This window comes from Oncorhynchus mykiss, chromosome 31, assembly GCF_013265735.2.
Source record: "Oncorhynchus mykiss isolate Arlee chromosome 31, USDA_OmykA_1.1, whole genome shotgun sequence".
Taxonomy (NCBI): domain Eukaryota; kingdom Metazoa; phylum Chordata; class Actinopteri; order Salmoniformes; family Salmonidae; genus Oncorhynchus; species Oncorhynchus mykiss.
Genome location: NC_050571.1, coordinates 15708283 through 15735442, shown reverse-complemented (window position 1 = coordinate 15735442; position 27160 = coordinate 15708283). Strand labels below are relative to the sequence as shown.

The 27160-nt window shown below is 43.2% G+C and overlaps 1 protein-coding gene across 3 annotated transcripts in view; it reads left to right on the top strand.

Moving 5' to 3' along the window:
• The window catches only part of LOC110504385 (glutamate receptor 1-like), a 181094-nt gene that overhangs the window by 78253 nt on the left and 75681 nt on the right, over window positions 1-27160 (top strand). For all 3 annotated transcript variants that reach the window (XM_036969868.1, XM_036969866.1, XM_036969867.1), the window contains exon 5: window positions 12259-12312. In XM_036969868.1, the coding sequence (XP_036825763.1) occupies window positions 12259-12312 (54 nt within the window). The remainder of the gene's footprint in view (window positions 1-12258; window positions 12313-27160) is intronic.

Sequence of the window (27160 nt, the reverse complement as noted above, 5' to 3'; positions counted from 1 at the left end):
GAGACTACATTGCGCTGCAGGACATGCCTTGTGCTAGGGTCACCCTTAATATCTAATGCAACTGTCTGCTATGCCTTCCAGCCTGCTACACACACACACACACACACACACACACACACACACACACACACACACACACACAGGATATGAACGTGTGGGAGACTGTCAGAGGAAGAAAATATGTTGGGAATGTGTGAGGTTCATGTAAATTCCATGATCAGTTACATAACCCCCACTTTATATGTCAGTTACAGAACCCACGCTCTATATGTCAGTTACAGAACCCACGCTCTATATGTCAGTTACAGAACCCCCACTCTATATGTCAGTTACAGAACCCCCACTCTATATGTCAGTTACAGAACCCCCACTCTATATGTAAGTTACAGAACCCACACTCTATATGTCAGTTACAGAACCCACGCTCTATATGTCAGTTACAGAACCCCCACTCTATATGTCAGTTACAGAACCCCCACTCTATATGTCAGTTACAGAACCCCCACTCTATATGTCAGTTACAGAACCCCCACTCTATCTGTCAGTTACAGAACCCCCACTCTATATGTCAGTTACAGAACCCACGCTCTATATGTCAGTTACAGAACCCACGCTCTATATGCCAGTAACAGAACCCACACTCTATATGTCAGTTACAGAACCCCCACTCTATATGTCAGTTACAGAACCCCCACTCTATATGTCAGTTACAGAACCCCCACTCTATATGTCAGTTACAGAACCCACACTCTATATGTCAGTTACAGAACCCCCACTCTATCTGTCAGTTACAGAACCCCCACTCTATATGTCAGTTACAGAACCCCCACTCTATATGTCAGTTACAGAACCCCCACTCTATATGTCAGTTACAGAACCCCCACTCTATATGTCAATAACAGAACCCCCTCTATAGCCTCAGACGTATACACGGAGCAGTACATATCTATGAATCAAACAATTATCAGTTTATAGGTCCCTATCGAATGAACAATTTCACAAATGGATTCATTCATAGAACTCTATAGCTGTATAGATTTCCTTTTTAGTGATTTAGCAGATGCTCTAATCCAAAGCGATTTATAGTAAGTAGTAAGTGCATACATTTTTATACCAGTCCCCCGTGGGAATCTAACCCACAACCCTGGCGAATCCACAACCAACTGAGCCACACGGAACCATCCCGTCTACACTACAATTTATATTTTCCTCTCTTCTCTTCTCCTCGCCTCACCTAAAATATCTTACCCTCTCCTCCCCAGTCCATCTCTTCTCAATCTCTCTCCTCCTTTCCTCCCCACTCCCTCTCCTCCCCACCCCTTCCCCTCTCCAATCCCTCTCCTATCTGCCCCTCTTTTCTCCAATCCCTCTCCTCTTCTCCCCACTCCATCTCTTCTCCTTTCCTCCTCACTCCCTCTCCTCCCCACTATCTCTCCTCTTCTTTCCACTCTCTCTCCTCTCCTCCCCACTCTCTCTCCTCTCCTCCCCACCCCTTCTCCTCTCCAATCCCTCTCCTCTTCTCCCCACTCTCTCCCTTCTCCTTTCCTCCTCACTCCCTCTCCTCCCCACTATCTCTCCTCTTCTTTCCACTCTCTCCTCTCCTCCCCACTCTCTCTCCTCTTCTCCCCACTCCCACTCCTCTACAATCCCTCTCATCTCCTCCCCACTATCTCTCCTCTCCTCTCCTCCCCACTTCCTCTCCTCTCCTCCCCAGTCCCTCTCCTCTCCACCCCCTCTCCTCCTCTCCTCCCCACTATCTCTCCTCTCCACCCTCTCCTCTCCTCCCCACTCCCTCTCCTCTCCTCCCCACTACCTCTACTCTCCTCCCCACTCGCTCTACTCTCATCCCCAGTCCCTCTACTCTCCTCCCCAGTCTCTCTCCTCTCCATCCCAGTCCCTATCCTCTCCTCCGCTACCTAAGTTATTGGAGCTATTTGGCGTAGCAGCTAGCAGGGTTTTCTTGAACGCAGCCCGCAACACGGTTAGCCAACGTGGCTGGGACCGCAGATTGTCTAAATCCCTGCTGTTTGTTGTTTTCAATCTTCTCTGTGACCTGCCCTGTCTGGAACTGCAAGGAATAACAGCGTAACCTACATTGCTAGCTACCATGACAAAGACCAAAGCCAGCGGGAGTACCATTGAGGACAGTGGTGTCTCTCTATCAGAGGTGAAGGATATTTTAAAAGAACAAAAAGAGACCTACAAGCAGTTGTTACAACTGCTTCAAGTGTTTTGTCCAAATACTTGTGGATTCTACTAATAAAAGAATGGACGCCCTGACCAGAGAGGGCCAGGACCTGAAGAACAGTTTGCAGTTCTCCCAGGGTCAGCTCGATGAGTTGAAACAGGAGAACGGCAAGAAGACAGCAATCTGCAAGTCTTTGAGAGAGGACATCAGTTCTGTGTGTGAATCCATGATAACAAGGACAGATAAATCAGACTCGAGGGACAATCAAGACGGAACAACATGGTTGTGGACGGAATTGCAGAATCTGCACATGAGATCTGGACGGAGTCTGAGGAATTGAAGATGGACCACAGGACGTTTGAGGTGGAGCACGCCCACAGGACTGGGAAACTCAGCACCGGCCCAGGTGACAGGCCCAGGCCGATAGTGGTCAAGTTCCTGAGGTTCAAGGACAAGGTAGCTGTTCTGGAAAGAGCCAAGAACTTGAGAGGAGCGTATATCTTCCTCAATGAGGACTATCCTGAAGCTGTGCGCCAGAAGAGGAAAGAATTTATCCCAGCCATGAAAGCTGCCAGAGCGTGTGGGGACATTGCTTACATCCGCTATGACAGGCTCATTGTCCACCCTCCCACCCAGAAGCCTAGAAGGGATGAGAGAGCCAAGCTATAACCACGCAACACACACACACACCAATTGATTAATGGACTGCTGAATGTAGATTTATTTTATCTTGCTTTATTTGCTCTTTTCAGTGTTATGTCTATCTCTGTTAAGCTACCCAGGAAAGGCATGAAAATAGTCCATATTAATATATGTAGCCTTAGAAATAAGGTTCATAAAACCAATAACTCGCTAACATCAGATAACATTCATATATTATCATTCATATATTATCAATGAGACTCACTTAGATAATTAATTTGATGATACATCAGTTGCAATACAAGGATATACAATCTATAGAAGAGACATAAATGTTTATGGGGGAGGTGTTGCTGTATATATTCAGAGCCATATCCCGGTAATACTTAGAGAAGATATTATGTCGTGTTATTTAAGTGTTGTGGTTGCAAGTTCACTTGGCACATCTAAAGCCTTTTCTTTTGGTGTGTTGCTATAGTCCACCAAGTGCTAACAGTCAGTATCCAAATAATATGTGTGAAATGCTTGATAGTGTATGTGATGTAAACAGAGAGGTCTACTTTCTTGAGGACCTGAATATTGACTAGTTTTCATCAAGCTGTCCGCTCAAGAGGAAGCTTCTCACTGTAACCAGTGCCTGTAATCTAGTTCAGGTTATTAATCAACCTACCAGGGTGTTTGCAAACACTACAGGAACAAGATCATCCACATGTACAATCACATTTGTACTAATACTGTAGAACGTTGTTCTAAAGCTCTATCCGTACCCATTGGATAAAGTGATCACAATATAGTGGCTATATCCAGGAAAGCTAAAGTTCCAACAGATGGGCCTAAAATAGTGTATAAGAGATCATACAAAATATTTAGCTGTGACTCTTATGTGGATGATGTTAAAGATATGTGTTGGTCTCATGTAATTAATGAGGAGCATCCAGACGCTGCACTTGATGAATTTATGAAATTGCTTCTTCTAATTATTGATAAACACCTGTTAAGAAACTGACTGTTAGAACTGTTAAGACTCCATGGATTGATGAGGAATTGAAAAGCTGTATGGTTGAAAGAGATGGGGCAAAAGGAGTGGCTAATAAGTCTGGCTGCACATCTGACTGGCTGACTTACTGCAAATTGAGAAATTATGTGACTAAACTCAACAAAAAGAATAATAAACTTTATTATAAAACCAAGATCAATGATATAAAGAATAATGGAAAAAACTTTGGAGTACTTTATATGAAATTATGGGCAGAAAGACAAATTCAACTCCATCTTTCATCAAATCAGATGGCTTATTCATCACAAAACCATTTGATGTTGCCAATTATTTTAATGATTACTTCATTGGCAAAGTGGGCAAACTTAGGCAGGAAATGCCATCAACGAACAGTGAGCAATTGTATTCATGCATAATAAAACAAATAATGAAAGAAAAGCATTGCAAGTTTGAGTTTTGTAAAGTTAGTGTGGGAGATGTGGAGAAAGTATTGTTATCGATCATGACAAACCTCCTGGCATTGACAAGTTAGATGGAAGCTACTGAGGATGGTAGCTGACTCTATAGCCACTCCTATCGGAGTGGCTCTCAACAAGAGAAGGGCCCTCAACATGTACTGCACTGACACAAATGACTGATGATTGGTTGAAATAAATCGATAAGAAGAAGATTGTGGGAGCTGTACTGTTAGATTTCAGTGCAGCCTTTGATATTATTGACCATAACCTGGTGTTTAAACATGTATGTGCTATGGCTTTTCAAAATCTGCCATAGTGTGGATTCAGAGCTATCTGTCGAATAGAACTCAAAGAGTTTTCTTTAATGGAAGCTTCTCTAATGTCAAACATGTCAAGTTTGGTGTACTGCAGGGCAGCTCTCTAGGCCCTCTACTCTTTTCTATTTTACCAATGACCTGCCACTGGCATTAAACAAAGCATGTGTGTCCATGTATACTGAAGATTCAACTATATACACATCAGCAACCACAGCTAATGAAGTCACTGAAACCCTTAACAAAGAGTTGCAGTCTGTTTTGGAATGGGTGGCTAGTAGTAAACTGGTCCTGAACATCTCTAAAACTAAGAGCGTTGTATTTGGTACAAATCATTCCTTAAGTGCTAGACCTCAGCTGAATCTGGTAATGAATGGTGTAGCTGTTGAACAAGTTGAGGAGACTAAATTACTTGGCGTTACCTTAGATTGTAAAGTGTCATGGTCAAAACATATAGATTCAATGGTTGTAAAGATGGGGAGAGTTCTGGTCATAATAAAGGGATGCTGTGCTTTTTTGGCACCACATTCCAAAAAGCAAGTTCTGCAGGCTCTAGTTTTGTCTAATCTTGATTATTGTTCAGTCGTGTGGTCCAGTGCTGCAAAGAAATACTTAGTTAAGCTGCAGCTGGCCCAGAACAGAGCGGCACATTTTGCTCTTAATTGTAAAACTCAGGGCTGATATAAATACTATGCTGCCAGACTCTCTTGGCTAAGAGTTGAGGAGAGACTGACTGCATCACTTCTTCTTTTTTGTAAAAAACATTGATGTGTTGAAAATCCCAAATCGTTTGCATCGTCAACTTGCACACAGCTCTGACAGTATTATATAGAGCCCATATTGCATGAAACTTCCTTCCATCTCCTTCCATCTCATATGTTAATCAAATGCCTACCCGGACTATTTGCATTGTGTGCTCCCCAACCCCTCTTTTTACGCTGCTGCTACTCTCTGTTTATCATATATGCATAGTCACTTTAACCATATCTACATGTACATACTACCTCAATCAGCCTGACTAACCGGTGTCTGTATGTAGCCTTGCTACTTTTATAGCCTCGCTACTGTATATAGTCTGTCTTTTTACAGTTGTTTGTAGACCTTACATTTCACTGTTGAATTCGGTGCACGTGACAAATAAACTTTGATTTATTGTTCAAATAAACAGCAAACCTGGTTTCAAAAAACAGATAAATCAACACCTTGCGGCGCAACGCCTCTCCCCTATTTGACCCTGATAGTTTGTGTGTATGCATTGATATGTAGGCTACGCGTGCCTTTAAAATAAACATATGTAGTTATGTCCTTGAGCTGTTCTTGTCTATTGATGTTCTGTATATGTCATTCTGTATTATGTTTTGTGTGGACCCCAGGAATAGTAGCTGCGGCTTTTGCAACGGCTAATGGGGATCCTAATAAAATACCAAATACCAAATACTATCTCTGCTCTCCTCCCCAGTCCATCTCCTCTCCTGCCCAGTCCATCTCCTCTCCTGCCCAGTCCATCTCTTCTCCTGCCCAGTCCATCTCCTCTCCTCCCCAGTTCCTCTCCTCTCTCCCCACTATCTCTCCTCTCCTCCCCACTCCCTCTCCTCTTCTTCCCACTCCATCTCCTCTCTTCCCCAGTCCGTCTCCTCTCCCCCCCGTCCATCTACTCTCCTCCCCACTCCCTCTCCTCTCCTTCCCACTCCCTCTCCCGTACCTCATCACTCCATCTCCTCTCCTCCACACTCCCTCTCCCCTACCTCCTCACTCCATCTCCTCTCCTCCACACTCCCTCTCCCCTACCTCCTCACTCCATCTCCTCCCCTCCACACTCCCTCTCCCCTACCTCCTCACTCCGTCTCCTTTCCTCCCCAGTCTGTCCATCCGTCTCCTCTCCTCTCCTCCACACTCCCTCTCCCCTACCTTCTCACTCCATCTCCTCTCCTCCCCAGTCCCTCTCCTCTCCTCACTCCCTCTCCTCCCCACCCCCTCTAATCTCCTCACCACTCCACCTCCTCTCCTCCCCAGTCATCTCCTCTCCTCCCCACTCACTCTCCTCTCCCGTCCTCTACCAACTTCTTCTCACCTCCCATTTCCTTCCTTATCCTCCCCTCCTCTTCAGTGCGATGACAGAGTGTTTAGGGTTGTCTGTCTGTCATAAATTACACGTTAACCTCATTAGCCACCCTCCCTCTATGTGTGTTTCGAGGGGAAGTGCATGGGTGCATCTGTGTGTGTGTGTGTGTGTGTGTGAGTGCATGCAACCGTGTGTTTCTGTACATTGAGTCCTCAGTGGTGTCGTGGCGTGATGCGATGACGATTATTTTATCAAATCAATTAACTATTTTTAATTATTATGATGCTTAAATTAATCATGCAACAATTAACTCATTAGCAATCTTGGGGCACCACGGAAAATGTTTGTTTAATGAGTTACCGTTTCCCGAACTCAAGAATATCAGAATATGTCGTTATCATATTAATCAACTATTAATTATTATTACCTCATATCAGTCTCATTCTGAATGTCTCATAATCCGTTAAATCTGCACGATCCCTAGTCTACATGATGACTCAGCGATACACAAATTGCCTTAATTATTTATTTACTAACTAACTAAATAATCACACGGGATTATATAAACACACACACGAGATAGATGATACATTGATTATTAACATAATGGTTGGGTTAAATGTGGAAGACACATTTCTGTTAATGATGTTGTACAACTGACCAGGTATCCCCCTTTCCCTTTCCTAATGTAATGAAAAGTCTCTAGTGGACTAACCCGATATGACAGCTTGTTACACAGTGAAACGGGTGGGGAAATAACTATCATACATACAGTTGAATAACACGCTCATGATAAATATTGATATTTAGCACCCTAACAACCGCTCATTCGGATTTAGAAATGCAACACATATTTACTCTTGTATGTCTTTGTTGTCTCTCTGTTGAAATCGCCCGGTCCGTCTATGGGGAGTAATTCAACAGAAATTCTCTGGTTGTTTAAGTCTCTGGTTGTCTGTTTGACTGGATCCTTCAGACGTTCCAATTGTCATTTGATGGGATCTCCCTCCTTTGGTCAAAGTTCTAGACTACTTTACATTACAGCTGTAGACTGTGAATGTCTTCACCTTCACGCTGTTTAACCATTTCCACATGTAGCCACTGCTCCACGTTTTCTGGTCTAGTGGTTGATTATTCAGGGTACAGCTAAGACCACTTTCCACACCGGTAACAACCCAACATATTTTGGTCTGTTCTTAAATCGCAACCATTTCAACATGTAGTTTTAAACCATTTGTGACGTCCGGCTTACCGTCCATGCACTGGTCTAACGTATATTTCGTTAGGGGTCCTTTCATAAGCACTCTGGACAAAGGGGCGTTCCATCCTTTTGGCATTAATGTATGTGCTCATATGGGCATGGTTACTGACTGGGTAAAACTTTACATGAAAAACAATGATCTAATTTTGAAGGCTAAAATCACATTTTATCTTCTCACAAATAGTTTCATATTTAATCATATAAGTTTTAGAACATTTAAATGTAACTCTGACAAATACATTTTGAAAGCTCTTAAAGTTAAAATGTTTCTATTATAACGTCTTTAATGATATCACCAAACAATAAATAATGATTCAATGTCCAACCTTTTTATGTTAAAGTTTGGGGCAGAGGCTATCTCTACACACAAAGGATTTTTAGCTTCTCCATATTGCAGTGCAGAGAGAGAGGAAGTTTTCGACCGGTCGTTAAAGTCCTAGAACCGGCCCCACTCTACCCCCTCTCTTTGATCCTCACCTAGGAGGGAAAGTCATGACAGTGGTTATGTGCTTAATGCTTTAACGTGAGCTAATGTACAGCCTGCATATAATTAGGGCCATGTTTTTAATCAATGTGTTTCTCATCTGTGGTAAATTGTAATGACTATTTACAGGTTTTTACAATCACTTTGGCACTAATTTCGGAACCTTGATGTCATTTTTCAAAACTCTAGACACAACCAATGATCAAAATGCAAATTTTTCAAAACTCTTTTTCCAATTGCTTCGATACAATACACGTAAATCTAAGATCATTTGTTCATTGAACTAAAATCACCTTAACATCAAAGTATTACCATTTAAAAATGCAATTCACACATTACATCTGAGATGACTGTTGTCATGACGTTGGCCTCTTTGGGTATAGCAAGCCCCATCCCCCTCTCCCTGCCTCCCCCTTGCCTCCTTCAACTATGCTGCTATGGCCAGAGAGAGGTCGTAAATTCCTGAGAAGACCCTGCCACATGGCCACATAGTATAAGAGGCAGAGTAGATTTTCATGGAGCACAAAATCATTTCTTCCACCTCACAGAACTTGAGGTACGAACAAACTTCATGTTCCGGAGAAAGTATAAAAGATCGATGAAGAATCCAGCTATGAACTGGTCCATTTGTCACAACTTCGGGAAGCTCATGGGAGATGGTGTGGCCACATTACCATAACGCTATTTATATAATAGCCTCAGATATGAGGTTTACATGTAATTGATGTATAAGATGAATCAGTGAGTATTTTACTGTTTGTAAAATTGTGTAATGTGATTTTGGACTGTTTAATGAAGGAAAACTCAAAAAGGGGATTGGAGTTAACTAAATCAGAGGACCGCCCATGAGCCCAGTTAGGGTCAGGTGTCCTGGGACAGCCTTTTATGCCTTCCGAATTAAACCCCCACTCTGGTTTTCGATCAGCAGACCGAGCTTACCTCAATTACGAGATGGCTAAAGGTTGCAGACCATGTTTTTCTCCATTAGGAGGACAAAGGTTGTAGACCATTGCTGAATATTTTAACCATACCATGTGGTTAAACTCTTAGACTATCGATACCGACAGAATAAGAACAAGTCTTTGATATTAATTACTAGTCTGCATCTAGGAATTCGGTATTATTGAATGCGAAGAATGACAACCGCCGAAACATCAATTCAATAACGAAACGAATGAATGTCACTCTGAACAATCCACTCTAGCCACAACCGAGAGAAAGAGGCAGAGAGACGGACAATTCTACAAAAGAAACAAACTTTTCACCAGCGATCAAGACGACACACTGAGTGTAAATATATATATTGATTGCAATTGTTCCCGAATGAGTGAGCGTTCATGTGCAAAGGATTAGCATTTCAATTGTTATAATTATCACTCTGTAGTGACTTTAGTCAACCCCCACTTCCCCTTTTGTCTAACAAGCCGCGATGCCGGTTTAGCCCACTAGGGCACATTCTCCTATCATTTCTTGTAACCACATTTACCTTGTTTGTTTGTTTGTTTATGCATTTCTGTGAATTACTTCATTAGTAATATATAAATGATTTAAGACAATTGATGTATGGATGACTCATAGTGAAGACTGGGATCGTGCAGATAACCAACCATTTACAACGTTTGGAATGAGACTAACGTGAGGTAAAGTAAATCATTCATTAATTCGAAGACTAATTGATCAGATAAAATATCTGAAAAGTTATTTTAGGAAATGATAACTTTGTAATCTGAATATTTTTCCTTGGTGCCCCGACTTCCTAGTAATTACAGTTACATGATTTGTCAGTCTAATTGCGTAATACTAATTACAGAGAATCTTTGATAAAAACGATCAGTCTTCAGTTAATGATAGTAAAGACACGACACTGTCTATTCATTTCATTACAATGACCTAACTATCAATTGATACAACTGCTCAAAATGATAAGTAACTGTTGCATTACTGTTAATGCATAGTTTTATTGAAACTGACAAGCAATATTCCATGTTTAGATCATGAAAGTTTCAGGATAACGAGATGCATTGACACCAATTACCGTGGAATATGACTACATGACTACCAATTGGACTACATTATCTATGGCTGTAATATTTCATCATCATTCTTTATCAGACACTGTTTCTATGGTCCTATGTACCACTTTTCCAGACCATGTTTTCAGATTTCACATTACTGTACACTCACCGGCCACTTTATTAGACTACTGATATTACCTGGTGTTGGTCAGCGTGAGAAGCAGGACACAGTGCTCAGTTTGACTAGACTACTGATATTACCTGGTAATGGTCAGTGTGAGAAGCAGGACACAGTGCTCAGTTTGACTAGACAACTGATATTACCTGGTGTTGGTCAGCGTGAGAAGCAGGGCACAGTGCTCAGTTTGACTAGACTACTGATATTACCTGGTGTTGGTCAGCGTGAGAAGCAGGACACAGTGCTCAGTTTGACTAGACTACTGATATTACCTGGTGTTGGTCAGCGTGAGAAGCAGGGCACAGTGCTCAGTTTGACTAGACTACTGATATTACCTGGTGTTGGTCAGTGTGAGAAGCAGGACACAGTGCTCAGTTTGACTATACTACTGATATTACCTGGTGTTGGTCAGCGTGAGAAGCAGGGCACAGTGCTCAGTTTGACTAGACTACTGATATTACCTGGTGTTGGTCAGCGTGAGAACCAGGACACAGTGCTCAGTTTGACTAGACTACTGATATTACCTGGTGTTGGTCAGCGTGAGAAGCAGGGCACAGTGCTCAGTTTGACTAGACAACTGATATTACCTGGTGTTGGTCAGCGTGAGAAGCAGGGCACAGTGCTCAGTTTGACTAGACTACTGATATTACCTGGTGTTGGTCAGCGTGAGAAGCAGGACACAGTGCTCAGTTTGACTAGACTACTGATATTACCTGGTGTTGGTCAGCGTGAGAAGCAGGGCACAGTGCTCAGTTTGACTAGACTACTGATATTACCTGGTGTTGGTCAGCGTGAGAAGCAGGACACAGTGCTCAGTTTGACTAGACTACTGATATTACCTGGTGTTGGTCAGCGTGAGAAGCAGGGCACAGTGCTCAGTTTGACTAGACTACTGATATTACCTGGTGTTGGTCAGCGTGAGAAGCAGGACACAGTGCTCAGTTTGACTAGACTACTGATATTACCTGGTGTTGGTCAGCGTGAGAAGCAGGACACAGTGCTCAGTTTGACTAGACTACTGATATTACCTGGTGTTGGTCAGTGTGAGAAGCAGGACACAGTGCTCAGTTTGACTATACTACTGATATTACCTGGTGTTGGTCAGCGTGAGAAGCAGGACACAGTGCTCAGTTTGACTAGACTACTGATATTACCTGGTGTTGGTCAGCGTGAGAAGCAGGACACAGTGCTCAGTTTGACTAGACTACTGATATTACCTGGTAATGGTCAGAATGCAACATGACTTGTAGATCAGTGACTTTCAACACAGTTACATGCTTCGTTTAACACTGAAGGAGAGGACACATCAGTTGTCACAAAAGGTGAGAGGTATTTTCAGGAGGTAGAAAGAACTTTACATGAGCAAAAAATACATGTGAATTAGCAATTTGTAACGCTTGAATCGACCGTTGCATGCTACATTTGGATCGGTTCGGGGTCCGCGGAATAATGCAGTCATATCTTAAATATTTAAATTGAGGACTGACTCGTATTGGTTCATCTTTACAATCCCTACTATTTAACAAGCTGTTATGTCTATCTGTATGCTTGGGATGACACTACAGGAATGACACACACACACACACACACACCACACACCACACACCACACACCACACACCACACACACTAAAGTCATGTCTTCTCTGCTCTGCTCCAGATCGTTGAACAGGGGAAGAATGCTAAGAGTTACCACTACATCCTGGCCAACCTGGTAAGATCTCTATCTCTCTCTACTGTATCTATGTATCTCCATCTCTCTCTCCTTCTCTCTCGCTCTCTTTCTCTTGATCTCTATCTCTCATTCTATATATATATATGGAGATATATATATAATATATATCTACTGTATCTATATACCTCCATCTCTCTCTTTCTCTCCCTCTCTATTTATATATTATCTCAACATAATTCAATTGAAGGGCTTTCTTGGCATGGGAAACATATGTTAACATTGCCAAAGCAAGTGAAATAGATAATAAACAAAAGTTAAATAAACGATAAAAAATGTTTTACAATAAACATTGCACTCACAGAAGTTCCAAAAGAATAAAGACATTTCAAATGTCATATTATTTCTATACACAGTGTTGCAATGATGTGGAAATAGTTAAAGTACAAAAGGGTAAATAAATAAACATAAATATGGGTTGTATTTACAATGGTGTTTGTTCTTCACTGGTTGCCCTTTTCTTGTGGCAACAGGTCTCAAATCTTGCTGCTGTGGGAAAATATGTCTCTAATATGATCATACATTTGGCAGGAGGTTAGGAAGTGCAGCTCAGTTTCCACCTCATTTTGTGGGCAGTGTGCATATAGCCTGTCGTCTCTTGAGAGGCAGGTCTGCCTACGGCAGCCTTTCTCAATAGCAAGGCTATGCTCACTAAGTCTGTACATAGTCAAAGCTTTCCTTATTTTGGGTCAGTCACAGTGGTCATGTATTCTGCCACTGTGTACTCTCTGTTTAGGGCCAAATAGCATTCTAGTTGGCTCTGTTTTTTGTTAATTATTTCCAATGTGTCAAGTAATTATCTTTTTGTTTTCTCATGATTTGGTTGGGTCTAACTGTGTTGCTGTCCTGGGGATGTGTGGGGTGTGTTTGTGTTTGTGAACAGAGCCCCAGGACCAGCTTGCTTAGGGGATTCTTCTCCAGGTTCATCTCTGGCTTTGTTATGGAAGGTTTGGGAATCGCCTCCTTTTAGGTGGTTGTAGAATTTAACGGCTCTTTTCAGGTTTTTGATAATTAGCGGGTTTCAGCCTAATTCTGCTCTGCATGCATTATTTGGAGTTTTACGTTGTACACGGAGGATATTTTTACAGAATTCTGCATGCAGAGACACCATTTGGTATTTGTCTAATTTTGTGAATTCTTGGTTAGTGAGCGGACCCCAGACCTCACAACCATAAGGGCAATGTGTTCTATAACTGTTTCAAGTATTTTTAGCCAGATCCTAATTGGTATGTCAAATGTTCTATTCTTTTTGATGGCATTGAAGGCCCTTCTTGCCTTGTCTCAGATCGTTCACAGCTCTGTGGAAGTTACCTGTGGCCGAGGTATGTCTAGTTATTTGTGTGCGACTCTCTCTGTCTTTCTCTGTCTCTCTCTGTCTCTGTCTCTATTTCTAGCTCTGCTTTATCTCTCTGTCTTTCTCTCTCTGTCTCTCTGTCTCTGTCTCTGTTTCTATTTCTAGCTCTGCTTTATCTCTCTGTCTTTCTCTGTCTCTCTCTCTGTGTCTCTGTCTCTGTTTCTAGCTCTGCTTTATCTCTCTGTGGATTCTACAGGTGTTGTTCTGTGTAATATGTGTGATATATCCCAATGTGTTGATAGTACAATAAGACTTACAACATGGTATCCACTCTGCCCCAAGTGGGTGGAAACGTAATGAATAAATCCATTTTTACCAAGACAAGTACAAGTGTTCTGAATGGTTCTGTGAGGCCTTTCTCTGACATGTCATTAACATTCTATCCAAAGAAAAATATGTCGGAACCTAACACATTGATAATAAGAGCTCTGTTGACTGAGCCGTGCCACTTCTCACAGTAACTTTTTGAAGATTTGACAAACGGATAAATTAGCTGAATTCAATTTAAAAAGCTTTGAAAATGAAAAGCTCAGTGCTCCGTTGACATTTCACAGAGATACGCTTGTTTTTTTGAGGAATTTTGCATTAACATGAAAAGTGTATCCTAAAATATGAAAATATTACAAGTCATGTCTCAAAACTGATGTCTCTCTTACCCTCTACACACTCTCTGAATAGACGTCTCTGTAGACTACCGAGTCAGACCGTTCATACTGCCACTGATAACCTGCTGCTGGTAGAGCCTTCTGCGAAGAGGATTGCAAACCCCTGCCTTGATTGACTGACTGTGACTGTGTTGAAATGCTGCACAACACACACACACACACACACTCAGCCGCCAGCCACTGAGAGACAGACAGACAGTAGAGGGTCAGTGAGTAAATGTGTGCAGGGTAATGTGCATTAGCTCTATTTCTCTGCTATGGTCGTCCCAGGGCACCGCTCATACAACCTCCCAATGGACACTAAATACAGCAGAACATTGGTATCAACAGAAAGCATGGGCTGTGTCCCAAATGGCACCATATTCCTTTTATACTGCACTACATTTCCCTTTATAGCGCATTATATAGGGAATAGGGTGCCATTTGGGACACCGAAATGGTAATAACAACAATAATATGCTGGCTCACTATGATTCTCTCAGTATCCCTCTCATCTGGTCAGTTTGTTAGAATGAAGTGTAAGTGATACAGCTATAAAGTCTAGTGTTCAAACTGCCTGCGTTCTCCATAATGGTTCTATTAAAATGACTTTTCTGTGTCCTACCTTAGTGCAGCTGTTGTATTTACGTGTGTGTGTGTGTGTGTGTGTGCCTGCAAACAAGCATCTTTTACGCTACTGCTACTCTCTGTTCATCATATATGTATAGTCACTTTAACCACATCTACATGTACAGACTACCTCAATCAGCCTGACTAACCGGTGTCTGTATGTAGCCTTGCTACTGTATATAGCCTGTATTTTCACTGTTGTTTTATTTCTTAACTTACCTATTGTTCACCTAACACCTTTTTTTGCACCATTGGTTAGAGCCTGTAAGTAAGCATTTCACTGTAAGGTCTACTACACCTGTTGTATTTGGCGCACATGACAAATAAACGTGATTTGATTTGAGTGTGTGTGCCTGTCTCTGTGTGTGTCTTCATCTCTTAGTCTTTCTGTGTGTGTCTAGGAAGTCTATATCAAATGGTTCCACTCCGTGTCTGTGAGGAGTGGTTTCTATAGTAACCAGCTCAGTTCAGTGCACTTCATTAGCTAACACATGGAGCAGAAAAATACACACTTCTCTTCTTCTCTTCTCTCTCCTTCACTCTCTCCTCGGAACATTCAACTGAGACATATGGACACCTGGTTGTACTGGTACTTCAGGGAGAAGGAGGAGAGGAGAGAGGCCAGAGGAGGAAAAGGGAGAGGAGAGTGAGGAGGGTGGAGAGGGAGAGGAGTGGGGGGTAGGGAGTAGAGGGAGCAGGCCCATTAGGCATAAGAGGGAGAGGAGTGGGGGGTAGGGAGTAGAGGGAGCAGGCCCATTAGGCATAAGAGGGAGAGGAGTGGGGGGTAGGGAGTAGAGGGAGCAGGCCCATTAGGCATAAGAGGGAGAGGAGTGGGGGGTAGGGAGTAGAGGGAGCAGGCCCATTAGGCATAAGAGGGAGAGGAGTGGGGGGTAGGGAATAGATGGAGCAGGCCCATTAGGCATAAGAAGGAGAGGAGTTGGGGGTAGGGAGTGGAGGGAGCAGGCCCATTAGGCATAAGAAGGAGAGGAGTGGGGGGTAGGGAGTAGAGGGAGCAGGCCCATTAGGCATAAGAAGGAGAGGAGTGGGGGGTAGGGAGTAGAGGGAGCAGGCCCATTAGGCATAAGAAGGACAGGAGTGGGGGGTAGGGAGTGGAGGGAGCAGACCCATTAGGCATAAGAAGGAGAGGAGTGGGGGGTAGGGAGTAGAGGGAGCAGGCCCATTAGGCATAAGAAGGAGAGGAGTGGGGGGTAGGGAGTAGAGGGAGCAGGCCCATTAGGCATAAGAAGGAGAGGAGTGGGGGGTAGGGAGCAGGCCCGTTAGGCATAAGGGGGAGAGAAAGAGAATAAAGTTCTGGTTGATGGTGTTAAGAATAGCAGACCACAGAAAGTTTCATCAAAGAGGGCAGGCAGGGATCAACATAATAAGGGTTGCCTGTGTTTCTGGAACTTCTACCAGAAAGACAGTCACAGTCGGAGGCTGAAGGTCAGAGCAGTCGACAGCACCACTTCCACTACCAATCACAAAGATCTGAGGCTACAAAGTTCACTTGTTCTGTCTCCTGCTGTACATCAGTCTTTCTGTGTCTGTGTGTGACTGCTTCTGTCTGTAGATCAGTCTTTCTGTGTCTGTGTGTGACTGCTTCTGTCTGTAGATCAGTCTTTCTGTGTCTCTGTGTGTGACTGCTTCTGCCTGCATCTGATTCACCATGCAGCAGATTACCTGCTGTGGGCTTGAATCTGCCTTCTCTCTCAATTCAATTCAAGGGGGTTTATTGGCATGGGAAACATGTGTTAACATTGCCAAAGCAAGTGAGGTAGATAATATACAAAAATGAAATAAACAATAAAAATTAACAGTAAACATTACACATACAGAAGTTTCAAAACAATAAAGACATTACAAATGTCATATTTTGTATATATACAGTGTTTTAACGATGTGCAAATGGTTAAAGTACAAAAGGGAAAATAAATAAACATAATTTTTATGTGTTATATTTACGATGGTGTTTGTTCTTCACTGGTTGCCCTTTTCTCGTGGTAACAGGTCACAAATCTTGCTGCTGTGATGGTACACTGTGGTATTTCACCCAGTAGATATGGGAGTTAATCAAAATTGATTTTGTTTTCAAATTCTTTGTGGATCTGTGTAATCTGAGGGAAATATGTGTCTCTAATATGGTCATACATTTGGCAGGAGGTTAGGAAGTGCAGCTCAGTTTCCACCCCATTTTGTGGGCAGTGTTCACATAGCCTGTCTTCTCTTGAGAGCCATGTCTGCCTACGGCGGCCTTTCTCAATAGCAAGGCTATGCTCACTGAGTCTGTACATAGTCAAAGCTTTCCTTAAGTTTGGGTCAGTCACAGTGGTCAGGTATTCTGCCACTGTGTATTCTCTGTTTAGGGACAAATAGCATTCTAATAGCATGCTCTGTTTTTTTGTTAATTCTTTCCAATGTGTCAAGTAATTATCTTGTTGTTTTCTCATGATTTGTTTGGGTCTAATTGTGCTGCTGTCCTGGGGCTCTGTGGGGTGTGTTTGTGTTTGTGTTTGTGAACAGAGCCCCAGGACCAGCTTGCTTAGGGGACTCTTCTCCAGGTTCATCTCTCTGTAGGTGATGGCTTTGTTATGGAAGGTTTGGGGATCGCTTCCTTTTAGGTGGTCGTAGAAGTTAATGTCTCTTTTCTGGATTTTGATAATTAGCGGGTATCGGCCTAATTCTGCTCTGCATGCATTATTTGGTGTTCTACGTTGTACACGGAGGATTTTTTTGCAGAATTCTGCATGCAGAGTCTCAATTTGGTGTTTGTCTCATTTTGTGAAATCTTGGTTGGTGAGCGGACCCCAGACCACACAACCATAAAGGGCAATGGGCTCTATGACTGACTCAAGTATTTTTAGCCAGATCCTAATTGGTATGTTGAAATTTATGTTCCTTTTGATGGCATAGAATTTCCTTCTTGCCTTGTCTCTCTTGCAGTGCATTCAATGTAATTGGAGAATCCAGTGGGTTCTGGGAGCCTTTAATAGTTGATTCTAAGATTTGATCATGTATATGTTTAAGCTGGTTGTTCTTTGTTAAAGGGCCAAAACGTTTTGAGGAGTGGTTTATCCATACATCTCCGTTTTGGATAGATGACTCTTCGTGTTGTTGTTTGTTTAGTGTTTTACAATTTTCCCAGAAGTGATTTCTGACGTGCTGTTCCTTCTTTTTCCGTAGTGTATTTCTGTACTGTTTTAGTGATTCACCATAGTGAAGTCGTAGGCTCAGGTTGGATAGGTTTCTCAATTTCTTTCTTAGGTTTTTGCATTCTTCATCAAACCATTTGTCATTATTGTTAATTTTCTTCGGTTTTCTATTTTACATTTTAAGATTTTATAGGGAAGCTGAGAGGTCAAATACAGTGCCTTGCGAAAGTATTCGGCCCCCTTGAACTTTGCGACCTTTTGCCACATTTCAGGCTTCAAACATAAAGATATAAAACTGTATTTTTTTGTGAAGAATCAACAACAAGTGGGACACAATCATGAAATGGAACGACATTTATTGGATATTTCAAACTTTTTTAACAAATCAAAAACTGAAAAATTGGCCGTGCAAAATGATTCAGCCGCTTTACTTTCAGTGCAGCAAACTCTCTCCAGAAGTTCAGTAAGGATCTCTGAATGATCCAATGTTGACCTAAATGACTAATGATGATAAATACAATCCACCTGTGTGTAATCAAGTCTCCGTATAAATGCACCTGCACTGTGATAGTCTCAGAGGTCCGTTAAAAGCGCAGAGAGCATCATGAAGAACAAGGAACACACCAGGCAGGTCCGAGATACTGTTGTGAAGAAGTTTAAAGCCGGATTTGGATACAAAAAGATTTCCCAAGCTTTAAACATCCCAAGGAGCACTGTGCAAGCGATAATATTGAAATGGAAGGAGTATCAGACCACTGCAAATCTACCAAGACCTGGCCGTCCCTCTAAACTTTCAGCTCATACAAGGAGAAGACTGATCAGAGATGCAGCCAAGAGGCCCATGATCACTCTGGATGAACTGCAGAGATCTACAGCTGAGGTGGGAGACTCTGTCCATAGGACAACAATCAGTCGTATATTGCACAAATCTGGCCTTTATGGAAGAGTGGCAAGAAGAAAGCCATTTCTTAAAGATATCCATAAAAAGTGTTGTTTAAAGTTTGCCACAAGCCACCTGGGAGACACACCAAACATGTGGAAGAAGGTGCTCTGGTCAGATGAAACCAAAATTGAACTTTTTGGCAACAATGCAAAATGTTATGTTTGGCGTAAAAGCAACACAGCTGAACACACCATCCCCACTGTCAAACATGGTGGTGGCAGCATCATGGTTTGGGCCTGCTTTTCTTCAGCAGGGACAGGGAAGATGGTTAAAATTGATGGGAAGATGGATGGAGCCAAATACAGGACCATTTTGGAAGAAAACCTGATGGAGTCTGCAAAAGACCTGAGACTGGGACGGAGATTTGTCTGCCAACAAGACAATGATCCAAAACATAAATCAAAATCTACAATGGAATGGTTCAAAAATAAACATATCCAGGTGTTAGAATGGCCAAGTCAAAGTCCAGACCTGAATCCAATCGAGAATCTGTGGAAAGAACTGAAAACTGCTGTTCACAAATGCTCTCCATCCAACCTCACTGAGCTCGGGCTGTTTTGCAAGGAGGAATGGGAAAAAATTTCAGTCTCTCGATGTGCAAAACTGAGAGACATACCCCAAGCGACTTACAGCTGTAATCGCAGCAAAAGGTGGCGCTACAAAGTATTAACTTAAGGGGGCTGAATAAATTTGCACGCCCAATTTTTCAGTTTTGATTTGTTAAAAAAGTTTGAAATATCCAATAAATGTCGTTCCACTTCATGATTGTGTCCCACTTGTTGTTGATTCTTTACAAAAAAATACAGTTTTATATCTTTATGTTTGAAGCCTGAAATGTGGCAAAAGGTCGCAAAGTTCAAGGGGGCCGAATACTTTCGCAAGGCAATGTATACTCTTAAAGTTTTCTATTGCTAAGTTTACACTTTCACTATTACAGTGAAACATTTTGTCCAGGAAGTTGTCTAGATGGGATTGAATTAGTTTTTGCCTAATAGTTTTTTGGTAGATTTCCACACTACTTTCCTTCTATGTATAGCGTATCTTAATGTTATTCAGTTTCTTTGGCTTTGATGCCTCATGATTGAGCATAGCTCTGTTCTAGTAGTGTGATTTTGCTGTGGTCTGATGTCAGTGGACTGACTGTGAACGCTCTATGAGACTTTGGGTTCAGGTCAGTGATAAAGTAGTCTACAGTTACTGCCAAGAGAATAGCTTCCTTTTAGGTGGTTGTAGAATTTAACGTCTCTTTTCTGGATTTTGATCATTAGCGAGTATCGGTCCATTTCTGCTCTGCATGCATTATTTGGTGTTTTACGTTGTACCCTGAGGATATTTTTTGCAGAATTCTGCATGCAGTCTCAATACGGTGTTTGTCCTACCAAAGGAGTCCCCTCGAAGCCTAATATTGACTATGTACATACCCAGCGTCCAACAGAGCTGCATTTTTTGTTGGTTATGTTGTCATAGTTGTGTCTAGGGGGGCATATGGGGGAAGGAATGCTGTCACCTCCAGGTAGGTATTTGTCCCCCTGTGTGCCAGGGTGTCAGGTTCTTGTCCAGTTCTGGCATGTTGGTCGCCACAGACTAGTACATGTTCCTGGAAATTGTTGATCTCCCTCTCTTGGATGGAGAAGCTGTCATTGTTAAAGTACATGGATACTGTAGGGGGGATATAGGTAGAACACATGAGGATATTTTTCTCTGTTGAGATCATTTCCTTATTAATTTCTAGCCAGATGCAAAATGTTCCTGGTTTGACTAATTTAATAGAGTGAGTTAGGTCTGCTCTATACCAAATTAGGATACCCTCTGAGTCTCTTCCCTGTATCACACCTGGTAGTTTGGTGTATGGGACTACCAGCTCTCTGTAACCTAGAGGGCAAACAGTGGGTTCGTCTCTCTCTCTCTCTCCCCATCTCTCTCTCTCTCCATCTCTCTCTCTCTCCATCTCTCTCTCCCCATCTCTCTCTCTCGCCATCTCTCCATCTCTCTCTCTCTCCATCTCTCTCTCTCTCCATCTCTCTCTCCCCATCTCTCTCTCTCTCTCTCTCTCTCCCCCCATCTCTCTCTCTCTCCATCTCTCTCTCTCTCCATCTCTCTCCCCATCTCTCTCTCTCTCTCTCTCTCTGTCACGGTTTTCTGTATGGGAAAGAGAGCCAGACCAAAATGCAGCATGGCTATTGCGATCCATGTTTAATGAAACTGAAACTGAAGCAACACGAATCCAATACAAAAACTACAAGACAATAAACGTAAGGAAAACCAAAACAGCCTAATACTGGTGCACATACACACAGAACAAGGACACTAAGGACCCACATAACCCAACACCAAACAGCCTAATACTGGTGCACATACACACAGACCAAGGACATCAAGACACTAAGGACCCACATAACCCAACACCAAACAGCCTAATACTGGTGCACATACACACAGAACAAGGACACTAAGGACAATCACCCACAAAACCCAACACCAAACAGCCTACCTAAATATGGTTCCCAATCAGAGACAATGATGAACACCTGCCTCTGATTGAGAACCATATCAGGCCAAACATAGAACTAGACAAACTAGACATGTAACATAGAATGCCCACCCAGCTCACACCCTGACCAACCAAAACATAGAAACATACAAAGCAAACTATGGTCAGGGTGTGACACTCTCTCTCTCTCTCTGTCTCTCTGTCTGTCTGTCTGTCTGTCTGTCTGTCTGTCTGTCTGTCTGTCTCTCTCTCCAAAATAATAAAATACATTTATTTTTGTCAACTGTTCTGAAGAGATCGGTCCCATTATATCTGGCAAAAACTGGCGGAATGTTGCAAGGAGGCATGAGGACTGCAGATGTGGCCAGGGCAATAAATTGCAATGTCCGTACTGTGAGATGCCTAAGACAACGCTACAGGGAGACAGGACGGACAGCTGATCATCCTCGCAGTGACAGACCACGTGTAACAACACCTGTACAGGATCGGTACATCCGAACATCACACCTGCAGGACAGGTACAGGATGGCAACAGCAACTGCCGAGTTACACCAGAAATGCACAATCCCTCCATCAGTGCTCAGACTGTCCGCAATAGGTTGAGAGAGGCTGGACTGGGGGCTTGTAGGCCTGTAAGGCAGGTTCTCACATCACCGGCAACAACATCGCCTATAGGCACAAACCCACCGTCGCTGGACCAGACAGGACTGGCAAAAAGTGCTCTTCACTGACGAGTTGCAGTTTTGTCTCACCAGGGGTGATGGTCGGATTCGCGTTTATCGTTGAAGGAATGAGTATTACACCGAGGCCTGTACTCTGGAGCGGGATCGATTTGGAGGTAGAGGGTCCGTCATGGTCTGGGGAGGTGTGTCACAGCATCATCGCACTGAGCTTGTTGTCATTGCAGGCAATCACAATGCTGTGCGTTACAGGGAAGACATCCTCCTCCCTCACGTGGTACCTTCCTGATGGCTCATCCTGACATGACCCTCCAGCATGACAATGCCACCAGCCATACTGCTCGTTCTGTGCGTGATTTCCTGCAAGACAGGAATGTCAGTGTTCTGCCATGGCCAGTGAAGAACCCGGATCTCAATCCCATTGAGCACGTCTGGGACCTGTTGGATCGGAGGGTGAGGGCTAGGGCCATTCCCCCAAGAAATGTCTGGGAACTTGCATGTGCCTTGGCGGAATACTGGGGTAACATCTCACAGCAAGAACTGGCAAATCTGGTGCAGTACATGTGGAAGAGATGCACTGCAGTACTTAATGCAGCTGGTGGCCACACCAGATACTGACTGTTACTTTGTTTTTGACCCCCCCTTTGTTCAGGGACACATTATTCAAATTCTGTTAGTCACATGTCTGTGGAACTTGTTCAATTTATGTCTGTTGTTCAATCTTGTTATGTTCATACAAATATTTACACATGTTAAGTTTGCTGAAAATAAACGCAGTTGACAGTGAGAGGATGTTTCTTTTTTTTCTGAGTTCAAAAAGAACCATGAATTTTGTTTGTAAGATTCTGTGACACCTCAGATTCTGTGACACCTCAGAAGAGAATCAGTAATTCTGTACCGCAGAGCAGTGTTTGTCAGGGGTGCGTAACTGGTGGCAGAGTAGTCAGACGCAAGAGAGCAGAACTGGGTAATAACCGGAGCAGTTTAATATACAAAACCACTGGCATCCAGAATAACAACGTATGGGTACAAAACCCATCGCGCCCCAGACAACAATGTGCACAAGCACTTACAACAAACAATTCCACACAAAGACATGAGGGGAACAGAGGGTAAAATACACAACACGTAATGAGGGAATGAAAACCAAGTGTGTGGGAAAACAAGACAAAACAAATGAAAAATTGATTCGGCGATGGCTAGAAGACCGGTGACGTCGACCACCGAACACCGCCCGAACAAGGAGAGGAACCGTCTTTGGAAGAAGTCGTGACAGTGTTTTAGTTCTCAAGACCACATATTGAGTGTCTCGGTCTTGTTCGGTGTCGGATGCATTTGTACTCGGTCTCAGACAGTGAGGACTCGTAAACCCTTCCCGAAACCGGCCAAGACCATCCTAGTGAAAAACTCATAATTATCAGCTTCCGTTCAGTCAGCGCACAAAACCACTCCACCAGGCCAAATATATACACTCCTTTTTTTAACATGAACATCTTAACAGCCTTTATAGCTATTATAGACAGGTTAGTACAGTGGTGAACCTATAGGTCTTCAGTGGTGAACCTCTAGGTCTTCAGTGTGACAGGTTAGTACAGTGGTGAACCTATAGGTCTTCAGTGTGTGGAAGGTTAGTACAGTGGTGAACCTGTAGGTCTTCAGTGGTGAACCTATAGGTCTTCAGTGGTGAACCTATAGGTCTTCAGTGGTGAACCTGTAGGTCTTCAGTGGTGAACCTATAGGTCTTCAGTGGTGAACCTATAGGTCTTCAGTGGTGAAACTGTAGGTCTTCAGTGGTGAACCTGTAGGTCTTCAGTGGTGAACCTGTAGGTCTTCAGTGGTGAACCTATAGGTCTTCAGTGGTGAACCTATAGGTCTTCAGTGGTGAACCTCTAGGTCTTCAGTGGTGAACCTATAGGTCTTCAGTGGTGAACCTATAGGTCTTCAGTGGTGAACCTATAGGTCTTCAGTGGTGAACCTATAGGTCTTCAGTGGTGAACCTATAGGTCTTCAGTGGTGAACCTCTAGGTCTTCAGTGGTGAACCTATAGGTCTTCAGTGGTGAACCTATAGGTCTTCAGTGGTGAACCTATAGGTCTTCAGTGTAACAGGTTAGTACAGTGGTGAACCTATAGGTCTTCAGTGTGACAGGTTAGTACAGTGGTGAACCTATAGGTCTTCAGTATGTGACAGGTTAGTACAGTGGTGAACCTATAGGTCTTCAGTGTGACAGGTTAGTACAGTGGTGAACCTATAGGTCTTCAGTATGTGACAGGTTAGTACAGTGGTGAACCTGTAGGTCTTCAGTGGTGAACCTGTAGGTCTTCAGTGGTGAACCTGTAGGTCTTCAGTGGTGAACCTGTAGGTCTTCAGTGGTGAACCTATAGGTCTTCAGTGGTGAACCTATAGGTCTTCAGTGGTGAACCTCTAGGTCTTCAGTGGTGAACCTATAGGTCTTCAGTGGTGAACCTATAGGTCTTCAGTGGTGAACCTATAGGTCTTCATTGGTGAACCTGTAGGTCTTCAGTGGTGAACCTATAGGTCTTCAGTGTAACAGGTTAGTACAGTGGTGAACCTATAGGTCTTCAGTGGTGAACCTATAGGTCTTCAGTGGTGAACCTATAGGTCTTCAGTGGTGAACCTATAGGTCTTCAGTGGTGAACCTATAGGTCTTCAGTGGTGAACCTATAGGTCTTCAGTGGTGAACCTATAGGTCTTCAGTGTAACAGGTTAGTACAGTGGTGAACCTATAGGTCTTCAGTATGTGACAGGTTAGTACAGTGGTGAACCTATAGGTCTTCAGTGGTGAACCTATAGGTCTTCAGTGGTGAACCTCTAGGTCTTCAGTGGTGAACCTATAGGTCTTCAGTGGTGAACCTGTAGGTCTTCAGTGGTGAACCTGTAGGTCTTCAGTGGTGAACCTGTAGGTCTTCAGTGGTGAACCTCTAGGTCTTCAGTGGTGAACCTATAGGTCTTCAGTGGTGAACCTATAGGTCTTCAGTGGTGAACCTATAGGTCTTCAGTGGTGAACCTATAGGTCTTCAGTGGTGAACCTATAGGTCTTCAGTGGTGAACCTCTAGGTCTTCAGTGGTGAACCTATAGGTCTTCAGTGGTGAACCTATAGGTCTTCAGTGGTGAACCTATAGGTCTTCAGTGTAACAGGTTAGTACAGTGGTGAACCTATAGGTCTTCAGTGTGACAGGTTAGTACAGTGGTGAACCTATAGGTCTTCAGTATGTGACAGGTTAGTACAGTGGTGAACCTATAGGTCTTCAGTGTGACAGGTTAGTACAGTGGTGAACCTATAGGTCTTCAGTATGTGACAGGTTAGTACAGTGGTGAACCTGTAGGTCTTCAGTGGTGAACCTGTAGGTCTTCAGTGGTGAACCTGTAGGTCTTCAGTGGTGAACCTGTAGGTCTTCAGTGGTGAACCTATAGGTCTTCAGTGGTGAACCTATAGGTCTTCAGTGGTGAACCTCTAGGTCTTCAGTGGTGAACCTATAGGTCTTCAGTGGTGAACCTATAGGTCTTCAGTGGTGAACCTATAGGTCTTCATTGGTGAACCTGTAGGTCTTCAGTGGTGAACCTATAGGTCTTCAGTGTAACAGGTTAGTACAGTGGTGAACCTATAGGTCTTCAGTGGTGAACCTATAGGTCTTCAGTGGTGAACCTATAGGTCTTCAGTGGTGAACCTATAGGTCTTCAGTGGTGAACCTATAGGTCTTCAGTGGTGAACCTATAGGTCTTCAGTGGTGAACCTATAGGTCTTCAGTGTAACAGGTTAGTACAGTGGTGAACCTATAGGTCTTCAGTATGTGACAGGTTAGTACAGTGGTGAACCTATAGGTCTTCAGTGGTGAACCTATAGGTCTTCAGTGGTGAACCTCTAGGTCTTCAGTGGTGAACCTATAGGTCTTCAGTGGTGAACCTATAGGTCTTCAGTGTAACAGGTTAGTACAGTGGTGAACCTATAGGTCTTCAGTGTGACAGGTTAGTACAGTGGTGAACCTATAGGTCTTCAGTGTGTGGAAGGTTAGTACAGTGGTGAACCTGTAGGTCTTCAGTGTGTGGCAGGTTAGTATAGTGGTGAACCTATAGGTCTTCAGTGTGACAGGTTAGTACAGTGGTGAACCTATAGGTCTTCAGTGTGTGGAAGGTTAGTACAGTGGTGAACCTATAGGTCTTCAGTATGTGACAGGTTAGTACAGTGGTGAACCTATAGGTCTTCAGTGTGACAGGTTAGTACAGTGATGAACCTATAGGTCTTCAGTGTGTGGAAGGTTAGTACAGTGGTGAACCTGTAGGTCTTCAGTGTGTGGCAGGTTAGTATAGTGGTGAACCTATAGGTCTTCAGTGTGACAGGTTAGTACAGTGGTGAACCTATAGGTCTTCAGTGTGTGGAAGGTTAGTACAGTGGTGAACCTGTAGGTCTTCAGTGTGACAGGTTAGTATAGTGGTGAACCTATAGGTCTTCAGTGTGTGGCAGGTTAGTACAGTGGTGAACCTATAGGTCTTCAGTGTGTGGAAGGTTAGTACAGTGGTGAACCTATAGGTCTTCAGTGTGTGGCAGGTTAGTATAGTGGTGAACCTATAGGTCTTCAGTGTGACAGGTTAGTACAGTGGTGAACCTATAGGTCTTCAGTGTGTGGAAGGTTAGTACAGTGGTGAACCTGTAGGTCTTCAGTGTGTGGCAGGTTAGTACAGTGGTGAACCTATAGGTCTTCAGTGTGACAGGTTAGTATAGTGGTGAACCTATAGGTCTTCAGTGTGTGGCAGGTTAGTACAGTGGTGAACCTATAGGTCTTCAGTGTGTGGAAGGTTAGTACAGTGGTGAACCTATAGGTCTTCAGTGTGTGGCAGGTTAGTATAGTGGTGAACCTATAGGTCTTCAGTGTGACAGGTTAGTACAGTGGTGAACCTGTAGGTCTTCAGTGTGTGGCAG